We start from the raw sequence: 11,230 nt of genomic DNA, 5'->3' as shown, positions 1-11,230 counted from the left end.
TAATAACTCAGGCGAGTCGATATCACCACTTAGGAGCTTGTGCATAAAAATGACACCAAGCATAATTCTACGGTTAGTTAGGGACGGAAGGTTAATCAAGAGAAGTCTACTAGAATACGAAGGCAAATTGACATTGCGATCCCAGCTTAAGCCACGAAGAGCAAATAGCAAGAACTGCTTTTGAACGGATTCTAGTCTAATCTGGTGCGACTCATATTGAGGTGACCAAATGCAAGATCCATACTCTAAAATAGGACGGACAAGCGAAGTAAAAAGAACTTTAGTTGTATAGGGGTCATCAAATTCTTTTGACCATCTTTTAATGAAACCCAGGACACTCATGGCCTTTGCGACCGTGGTGGAAATATGGGTGTTAAAATTTAACTTATGGTCCATAAGTACGCCCATATCATTCATATTATTTAGACGTTCTAAAGGGCTGTTGTTTAGAATATAAGTGACCAGTTGAGGAGAGTTACGAAAAAAAGTCATTACCTTACATTTGGTAGTGTTAAGATTTAGTAGATTAAACTGGCACCAGGATTGAAAGTTTTTAAGATCAGCTTGTAGCCGACTAAATGAATCTGTATCTTTATAAGTAAGACAAAGCTTGACATCGTCAGCATACATAAGCACACGCGAATGAACAATGACTGATGGAAGATCGTTAATAAATAGTGTGAAGAGCAGAGGGCCAAGATGACTACCTTGAGGTACACCAGAAGTCACAGAAATGGAAACGGAAAAAGAAGACTTAAAAAGTACCTTCTGTTTTCTATTTGTTAAATATTCTCGAACCCAAGAAAGGAAAAGGGGTGGAAACCCAATGTCGCTCAGCTTAGAAAGTAATAGGGTATGATTAACGGAATCAAAGGCTTTGCTGAAGTCAGTGTATATGACATCAGTTTGTTTACCATTTTTGAACCCCTTGATAATTATTGATGTAAATTCTAAAAGGTTAGTGGTTGTAGATCTACGTTTCACAAACCCATGTTGGGATGGCGAAATAATACGTCAACAAACACAGCAGTCGACGAAAAAGATTAAGCTAAAAGACAGATATTAATTAATTGAAGAAGGTAGCTTAGCTTTATAAACAACCAAACATCCCCGACCCGGTGGAGGTGTTTTATTTGCATAAGGTGCCAGCTATGCCCCGATTCACAGCCAATGTGGTCAGGGATGAGTTGCAACCAATCCAAGTCCAGAATATTATTATTGATTTCGCTGTAGATGATTAAAAAGTATAGCGCGAAGAGAAGTGACAGAAAGATGAGGAGAAATTAGGTGAGAAAGGTTGTTAAAAGATTGGCAAAGAACACGAAAATATTCATGAAGAGAGTAGTTAGTCAGACATATACTAAGTTGAATAGGAAAAAAGTTTCTGGTCCGACGTGAGGGAACACAAAAATATAGCGTATCTAGTAAATTAGTAGAAATGACTTCGCCGTTGACTAGTTTATGGAGAAAGAGAATGCCAAAAACGAGCCTACGGTTGTAAAGTGAAGGAAGATTAATAAGAAGAAGTCTGCTAGAATAAGAAGGTAGGCGAAGACTCGGGTCCCAATTAAGACCGCGTAACGCAAACTTAAGGAATTGCTTCTGTACCGATTCAATACTACGCTGGTGAACATCATATTGCGGATTCCACACTGGCGAGCAATATTCTAGAGTAGGGCGAACTAACGAAGTGTATAAAACCTTTGTTACATAGGGATCATCAAATTCTTTGGTCCAACGTTTAATGAAGCCAACAAGGCTGCATGCTCTATTGACAATAGAAGAAATATGAACATTAAATGAAAGTTTTGGGTCAAACACCACGCCTAAGTCTTTAAACGATGGTACACAATCTAACAGAATAAATAAAAAATTTAAATACACAGCACAAAGAGTGCACAGCACAAGAGAGAGTGCAAGAACAGTTATAAGCCGAGCTTTGAGAGGCGGCCTTACAAAAGTGATTACGCGGGAGAGAAGCTGAGCACAAGCACAAAGCAGATAGAACAACAAAGCCACTAGCACTGATGGTATGATGGGGGCGATGAGGGGAGCAACTGCAGAAGCAATGACGAGAGAAAAAATAAAAAGAAAAAAAAAATTAAATGCACCAAACACTAATCACGAAACAGAAAAACTGTTTAAACTATTTAATTTGGCGAATTATGGAAATAAAACACAAGGGTGTCAAGCAAACAACACCAGTGAAAGCGTTAACAAACTAAGCACAATTAAAAACTGATAAATATTAATAAAAACTTAGGAGCTATGCAAAAACACGACCGTCACGTCAGAGAGCAGAAGCTTTTTTTGATTATATAATATATTATTATAAAAAAAAAAAAAAATATTCCATTTTGATTTTCCGAAAATAATGAAGATTTTGTGTCAATAGTGCCAAATTGAGGCGAGCAAAATAATAGTAGCACATATTTTGAAGAGCATAAAATTTTTAAGTATAGAATTTTATTCCGGGGAAATATTTTCAAAATAAAGACCAAGTCATTCATTCTTTTAATACAATTCATATAGTTTTTGCTTAGTCTAGATTATATTATTTTGTATGTTAGCTTATCTTATAAGAGTTTCATAATATTGGTTAGATTGAGGTATTTTATAATTTCTCTTAGATTTTCAGGGGTTGGGTTGGATATTAGTAGGATAAGGTTTTGGTTTGGGATATGGTTTCGAAAGCTTTGAAATACCGTGCATGTGTTCATAATATGTTCTATATTCATAATAGATTGTGTGTTGCAGAATTTTCAGTGGTTGTTGGGATTATTTTGAAGGAATCGGTGTTCGTGTGTTAGTCTCGTATTCCTAGTCGTAGCCTTATAAGTTTTGGGTTTTTCTAGGTATTTGGCAAATTTCTAGTTTTTTAAGATAGTCATCAACATTGTATTTGTTATGTCTGTTTATCTCTTGATACCAGCATGATGTCTGTTGAATTAGTAGTGTATTTAGGGTGGAGAAGTGGGTTTTAATGTATCTGTTTATGTCTGTTTTGTTATAATTGGAATGCGTAAAGAGGGGTGATATAGTCGCCGTTTTTGCTGCATCGTCAACAAATTCGTTGCCCTTTATACCAACATGGCTAGGGACCCATTGGAGCATTGAATAGGGATTCCTGGAGAGAAGGAAAATAATCCAATCTTCATTCGTTGAATTCAAAATATGAACTGATTTTATTTAAAGAATTGTTGTGTATATAAATGAATTCTTAGACTCTAGGCAACAATTGTTCTTAAAAATACTTATTCTAATGACCCACGCTTTCGGGGTTTGAAAATTGTTTATATTTCATGCTCAGCGTTGGCTACTTGATACCGCGCCAATGTTACAATCTTAAGTGTTTTCCACAGAGTGTGGATGCATGTTTTGTTTGGTTTTAAGCAATAATTGTCATATGACTCTTTATGACTTATTTTTGTGTTATGTTTTTGTTTCGTTTTGTATATTTCTTGGTGCATCTGATTTGGTGAAGCCATTTCAGATGAACACGATGTTTAATCTTAAACAAGCATGATTTAAGGTTGTTGTTTTATTAGTGTTTTTCGAATTATGTCTGGGTAATATGTGTTGTTGTTAATATTTTGAATAGCTTAAATTGCTGACAACGAGTCAGAACAAATTCATACTTTGCCTTTTATCTTGGCATTTCTGCCGAAAATACCGATCCCCAATTTAAGTGTCTCTTTTTCTGTCGTTGTTGAATACCGTGTTATACCATTTTTCAGAGAACCGTCGGTGTATATAAATGTGTGATCGTTAAGTTTAAGCATAATTTCTGCAAATTGTTTAGTGTAAATTTTATTGTTCGTATGCCCTTTCTTAAAAACATTCAAATGTAGGTCGATTGTAATCATGTTAATGAACCATGGTGGGTCTGACTTGGGAGTTTTATCCTATTGGGCTTGGTGTAATACCCAAATTGAAGCAAGAATTTATACATTTTTGTAAGGTCAAATCTCTGTAGGGCTTCCTATTATTTTTATACCCTTGCAAAAAGGGTATATTAATTTTGGTCAAAAGTGTGCAACGCATAGAAGGAAGCATCTCCGACCATATAAAGTATATATATTCTTGATCAGCACGAGAGAGTTCAAATAGCCATGTCCGTCCGTCCGTCCATCTGGATCAACGCAAACTCCCCCTAGACCGTAAGAGCTACAGAGCTGAAATTTAGCCCTTTTAGCTTAAACGTTTCTCCACTTTGATGGCTATAGGTAAGGAAAAACTTACCAAAAAAGGTCGAAGTTAGCCCCGGCCCTCTGGTTATTTATTTTATTTATTACTTCTTTAAGTGGAGGGTCGTACGAATTAAGGATTGGGTTAATCACTTTGGTCAATAGCTGTGGCAGTGTGGCAGTTAAATTTTGGGCTCGAGTGACATTCTACAATATTAAGGGATTTATTTAACGAATTTGGCAAATTTTTTATATGGGAGTGCCATTTGTACTTGGCGCTAAAGGAGAGTCCCAGCAATTTTATTTCCTTGACGTTTTCTATGGTGGCTGATTGGGACGACACTTAAGGGTGACATTTTGTGAGAGACAGCGATGCGCCCGAAGTTTTGCACCAATTGTCAATGTTTTCAAATAGATTGTCTAGTTTTATTGTGCTTTGTTTTTCTTTATTGAGATCAACTAATATATTGTATTCGTCTGCGTATGCAGTAAAGTTAATATTTTAGTGCCTTGCTATTAACTCAGAGAGACTATTAAACGCTGTTAGAAACAGTATGACCGATAGTGGTGATCCTTGTGGAATACCGTTCTGAAGAGGCTTGCAATTTGAATAATTTTTATTGACGCACACTCTGATTTGCCTATTGGCCAGCTTTATCAAAAGCTTTAGCAAAATCTAACAAGACAAGTGATATGTGTCTTTTTGCTGAAAGGGGGTATATAGGCGGCAACAATATACAACTTTTTTGCTGAGTGTATTTCGACTGTGATGGCATCAAATGATTGGCCCACGGAAATCAGTTTGTGTTGAACTGACTTATGCACGAATATAGCCACGCCGACCTTTGCTGTGGAGCAGGTAGTGTGGTGCATTGAAAAATTAATTGGAGTTGAAACTGGACGCAAGTTAGTTAGGTGGGTTTTTTGTAAAGAAATTATCTTTTAAACCAAAATATGCATGTTCTGGACCGTGTTCCAATTTAATCCGAACTTACTGATATTGCCGCGGGCTTCTTATTTTGACTGCAATATGCCACTCGGTGACCCATTTCACCACATCCAAAGCAAGCACAAGTTGCTCTTATTGGCTAGTTACAGTTGGCTACTAGGTAACCCACACAGTTACAGTTGAAGCACCTGAATGTGGGCTTCTTCTTTGCGGAAACATTTGGCAGAGATACAGGTTTTTCCATCTGCAGTACTATGTTGACAAATGCTGCCAACACGTTTAGACCCAAAACGTTGCATACAAGCCATCTCTCGCAATTGACGGTCTGGTATCCCGTCAACAATGTACTCGACTATCTCGTCCTCCGGCAAACGTAAGCCGCAAGTCAGGCCAACTTTGTCGTTAAAACAATTCAGAAACGGTTCCCCGACGCACCACTGGCGTGCTTCAAACTCTCGACGTATTATTACATTGGTCTACTTTGATCCGAAGACTTTTCCCATGGCATCGAATATGGTTTTCACAGGCTGACTCAAGCACTCAGGGTTTGAGTGTATCCATTCCAAGGTTTTGCCCGTTAGTTTGCCGAAGACAAGCAAACGTAAATTATTTTCGTTGAAGTTGAATGATCTTTCCAAATGGAGCACGGAAGATATCCAACTATAAACATTTCCATTACCGTCAAAATCGGGTAAAAAATCTTTCACATCTTTGGCCAAGATCTGGTCAGCTGTCTTCGTCGCCAACCAGCTGCTTGAGTTGCCAGACTTAGGGTTGCCAGCAAGGCGCAAAAACTCGTTCACTCTATGAACCAGTTCGATTTCTTTGCAAAGTAGTTCCAGTTTTTTTCCAACGTGTACTTTACTATGTTTTCTTCTTTTTGGTTCTCTTCATTTGGCTTCTCATTGTTGTTGCTTTATCCTCACCGTTTTTAAGCTCTTCATTCGACTTCTCATTTGTGGCGTTGCGCTCTCCGTTGTTACTCTTTTCATTTGACTTCTCATTTGTTGCGTTGCGCTCTCCGTTATTACTTTTTTCATTTGACTTCTCATTTGTTGCTTTGTATATTACTTGCTGTTCACTCGGAATGCTCTCGTTTTCTGTTTCTCTTTCTGTCTGCGTCTCGCTTTCTGCATCGTTTTGTTCATTTTCTTATTCGTTCTGTTCGTTTGCCATTACTTCTTGCTGCTGTTGACCTTGGAACAAGTCTGCCTCGAAATTTTGCGTCTGATCGGCGCCATCGTCTGTCGTATACAGAATGCTCTTCAGGTACTCCAAGCAATCTTTTCCAGGGGGATCTGCGCGTTTACCTGGTCCTCCGTTAGGAGCAGCTCCGTCTTTTGGATGTTGTCCTCCCGGTTCAGGGTTTAGTTGGTTTAAACGTTTGGCTAGCACATTTTTAGTGCCAGTATCTGATAAACCTAGATTTTTGCACTGGATTTGTAACTGGGACTTTGAAAAATCATCAGGATTTATTGAATCCATTATTGTTTTTTAATATTTTTTTTCTTAGCTAAATTATAGCTTTTCCACTGTATTTTCACTTGGTTAACTATGACCACTTCTGAAATTATAGCGAGTAAAACACGTCGAATTTCGGTGAGCTCTCCATAAAAACTGAACCGCTCTTATTCTTTTTATTTAAGAATGTTCTTGTTCTTTTCAAACAAGTAAGACAGCACACTTCTCGTACTGTACCACTGCATAAAACTTAAAACTAATTTGTAACAAAGAAAAGAGTAAAATATACTTAAGGCTAAACATATTACACTGGGGGAAAGAGTAAGATATACTTAATACTAATACAATGATGATAATATTTATTTTACTCCATGTGATGTTTTCTGTTGGCCAATAAGTAATAAACTATACTCAACATACATTCTTATTTCACCAGACGCTTGATATTGCATCAGCCAAAAAAAGGTGTGACCATGCAACTTAAAGACAAGAATAATGAAAGACAAAAGATCGTTTACATTCAAATTTAAATTAAGCAATTGGAAATTCACCAACCGAAGGTATCTAAAACAGGCAGGGGAGCCACCTTGGTTATGGGACGGGTCATCTCTCATGTAGATGTCTTTAACTTAAGGGTTCGAACCATCTGGACCAGGAAGCGTCTTGATGATGAGTCGAATGAATCGTAAGAATATTCCTTAATGCGCACAAGTCTTGGCCAGGAAGAAACACAACCAATAAGTTCTTCTAGTGGAAATGACTCTTTCATGGTTTTCGCGAGATTAAATAATACTATAGCTTTCGACTCCTTTTGGTACTCGTCATCTGAAATAAAGTTAGAGATTTGTGTATCATTTTTTTTACATAGGTTAAGATGTGTCTCTGCCAGACAGTTGGGACCCTTCCACCAGAGAGTAAACTGGAGTTAGTCCTCAGACAGCATTCCTCGGGAAGTGCAATCTACGGGGTTCTGCTTGGTATTAACATGGCGCCATTATTTTCAATATTTCGGCAGTACGATTGCCAATGAACGTCTTCAAACTAGCTGGCAAATGGTGCAGCTATGCCAACACAATTGTGCCATGCCAACACAAATTGATCCTTTCAAGCTATAATTTTAAACGAGGGAGCGATTGCTGCTAAAGTAGAACGACACGTGTTTTCGCCGCAATCAGTGAAACCTCTATGATGCCATCCTGGCTCACTATCCGAGAGTATATGAATGCTGCGTATGCTTTTATTGAGGCGTCTGAGAAGGCGTGTAACTCTATCCGTTTTAACTTCTTCACTGCTTCATTTTGTTAATGTCTTCGCGATACTTATGCCACCGGTCTGCCAGTTTAGTTGGAAGCGGTGAATCCCAATCTAATACCTTGACGGAGGACGCATCTCCAGTCACACTTGTCGACAATGATTTAGGTGCACTCGTCTTCTCTGTCTCATCAAGAATGCGCATATATTCCAGAGCGATGTATTCGCGCTTGAACTTGGTATATTCTTCCTTTAACCTTTTATCTTTCTGAAGTAGACGTTCTACTGAAGAAAATCGTGATGCTGCTCCCTGAAAATGATCTGCAAATTTAATATCCGAGTTCTTAAATGAAAGCTCAACACTATACCTTCCATTCCTTTCCAAAATGATTCTCCACCTTCAGATCATTAGCAGTGGGCGGTAAACTGCCACTTAATTCCTGCAATTCTCAAAAGCGTTGGAGCGATGTATTTATTTCGATCGTTGATAACAGAGATGATGTATTTGATCCTTGTTTAGCTGCAATTGAGGTGACCACCCACCCGAATAATGTGGATATTGCAATTATGTTTCATGTTTATCTAATACTTTCTCTCCTGTGAATGCAGACCACACGTAGTCGCTACCCAACAAAATGTCCACATGCATAGCGCTGGTTTTCGGTGAATTAGCCAGTTCTAGCCCATCGAAAATGGCCGGGTCGACTTCAGCCTTTGGCAATAGAGTGGTTATCTTACCTAAAACATGAGCTGTAGTATTTAGTGTATGCTTCGAGAACCTTGATTTCAATTCTACTGCGCTGACCCATTTTGTAATATCGGCCCTGATTGCTGAAACTTCTGAGACAAATATTCGAGTACTCACCATGAGCGTGAGAGGCCCAGTGATCGTACGCAATGCTCCGATATAAATTATAGTTCTGATCCACTATCAAAAAGAACACGACAATTGGTGTATGATCTCTTTGAATTTAATGCAAAAACTAGAGCTGTGGGCAATACACTCCTTGATTTTCCGTTGAGGCTTTAGATGTACTGCAAAACGTGCTAAATAACTCTGTGACTCAATAGATTGGACTTCCTTAACTTGCTTAGTTTCACCAATCATAGCTACTGTGGGATTAATGCTCTTCTTTTCTGCTTGGCGATGTAGCAGCGTGTAGTGCTTGCCCTGACAATGTTTGCATCTATACTTTTCCACGTTTCTCATTATCAAATAAGACGCGCCTCTCCACGCAGAGGGCCAAGAACTGGTCACAGTTGTAAACAGTATGCTCCTTAGACTTACATTTAGGCACCCTCTTGAGTCTGTGGAAATCAATATCCGAGTAGATTTCTTAACGTTTGATTGTGCAACTTGTTCACAGCGGCTTAATTCGAACTCTTCACAAGGTTCTCCGAGAAATCTAAGAAAATCCTTAATGGTTGGAGATGTCCCCTCACGGCTATGGACACCCATTTGCATTGCAACTCTGCACCAATTGTATGAGCTGGAAAATAGATCACCCAGCATTCGCTATCAGTTTGGCCAGTGCAGTGCATCAGGCCACGTACAACTTCACTTGCCCTATCGGCAATCTTTCGTAGAACGGATACATCTGTCACCCTTGTTAATGGCAGAGGTCTAAAGGTATCCAAAAGCGTTCCATTAGGCTTGCCCAAGCCGTCTCGTACGCCGCTCCTGTTATCGGAAAATGATTAATTAAACTTGCAGCCTCGTCACAGAGAAAAGACTTGAGATACTCAAACTTCTGAGCTTTATCCAGATTCACCCTCTTGTAAATGGTACTCTCGAATAAATCCTTAAAGGCTGGCCACTCCACACGGTCACCACCAAAAGGCTTGATGTGTACTTTGGGCAGCTGTACCTGACCCCCTAACGCCGAACAGGCAGCTTCACTTACTGTCATGCTTTAATAAAACTCCCGTTGAAGTTCTATCTGCTTGTGTAGTATCTGCGATACTACTTCGTTGACTCCCTCATTGGAGTCCAGGACCTTAGTTGCGTTTACTAGGTTAACCAATCTTCCTAGTTCCTTTAAATGCAGTTGTGCATTTAAGTACTTCATTTCATAGTCTCCGTAGTCACCCTTGCGATTCTTGAAAATCAAACATATCATCAGTGGATTGATCAAACTCCTTCCACACGGTGTCGAGTCTGGTCATCATAGTATCCACCACATCGGCTGTGCAGTTTTCAGGCGGATTCTCCGAAAGTGTAAGCAGCCGCGTGAGGCTAGACTTTAACTTGCTACGTGTTGGCTTTAGTTTTTCCATCTTAATGAGATGTTTGTAGGAAAAAAACCAACTGATAAATTGCGTAAATAGAAAAGTACCGTTTTTCCCATTAATCCCGAAGTTCGAATATGTAGTTGTGCCCCAAACAAGTACTTTGGAAAAACATTGTGACACTGAGAATTGTACCGTTAGACCAATAATTGAAATATATGGCGTTTTAATTATGAAATGTGCCTTATTTTACTCCCGCCTTTTCAGCGTTGTCCCTCGATGGCTTTGATAGAGATGACGTTGATAGAGACGAGCTTTTTCCTGAATCCGAATTGCCAGTCCGACAATCCATGACTTTGTTCCTGTTTCTTCTCCAGTCTGTTGCAAATCATAAACTCAAAGAGTTATCCAGTGACATCCAGCATACACAGGGGTAAATTAATTTATCTCCTTTGTGTTTGTCCATAAACAGTTAATACGCAGTCGCTCCCTCCCTCAGTCCTCTAACAGTCCGTTTTGCTTCGCTTAATTTCCATGCTCATGTTGGCCCTTTTTGCGCTTGTAATCTGAAAAGCATGCGCTGTCGTTACTGGCCAAGTGACATTGCCGCCTGGCATTTGCTATCCTGGTATTCCACCAATGTACTGGGTTACATTTGTTGTTTCCATAGCGTTTGCGTATGAAGAATGTCGCCCATATGGTTGGTCTGGGTGTCCGCGTCCGTGCTGCTGTTCCTTAATGTTTGGCTCATCATGGTGAATAACGCTTCTTCGCTCAGCGTGCTTGGGGCTCACCTGTAGAACGTCGTTGGTCTGTGCACAAATGTACAGTGTACTCGGAGAAGTTCCTCAAGGGGTTCCTTGCTGCTTGGTTTCTACTCTCCGCTGAGTGTTGACCTCCGGTTGGCTGGCCATTAGCCTACGAGGGCTGGCCGTTGCCAAGACAAATCGGATTGTGGAACGCACGAGGACTAGTCAGAAACATCGAAGAACTTCGACTTTTTCTAAGTGCAAATAACATAGATGTAATGCTGATTACTGAAACACATATGCGCCCAGGACTACGAGTATACTTACCAGGTTTTGACCAATATTATGCTAATCATCCCACTGGAAATTCCAAAAGTGGATCTGCTGTTTTCATACGAGCATAT

General features: G+C 39.4%; 1 protein-coding gene across 1 annotated transcript in view; it reads right to left on the bottom strand.

The window, feature by feature from the left end:
* Positions 1-2,916: 2,916 nt before the first annotated feature.
* LOC26530226 (NPC intracellular cholesterol transporter 1) overlaps positions 2,917-11,230 on the bottom strand; it is a 165,382-nt gene continuing 157,068 nt past the window's right edge. The window contains exon 6 of the mRNA XM_047009564.1: positions 2,917-3,127. Coding sequence (XP_046865520.1) covers positions 3,095-3,127 — 33 coding nt within the window. The 3' untranslated portion in view covers positions 2,917-3,094. The remainder of the gene's footprint in view (positions 3,128-11,230) is intronic.

The sequence above is a fragment of the Drosophila willistoni genome (assembly GCF_018902025.1).
Source record: "Drosophila willistoni isolate 14030-0811.24 chromosome 2L unlocalized genomic scaffold, UCI_dwil_1.1 Seg168, whole genome shotgun sequence".
In the NCBI taxonomy this organism is placed as follows: domain Eukaryota; kingdom Metazoa; phylum Arthropoda; class Insecta; order Diptera; family Drosophilidae; genus Drosophila; species Drosophila willistoni.
This window is presented reverse-complemented; position numbering and strand designations above follow the sequence as displayed.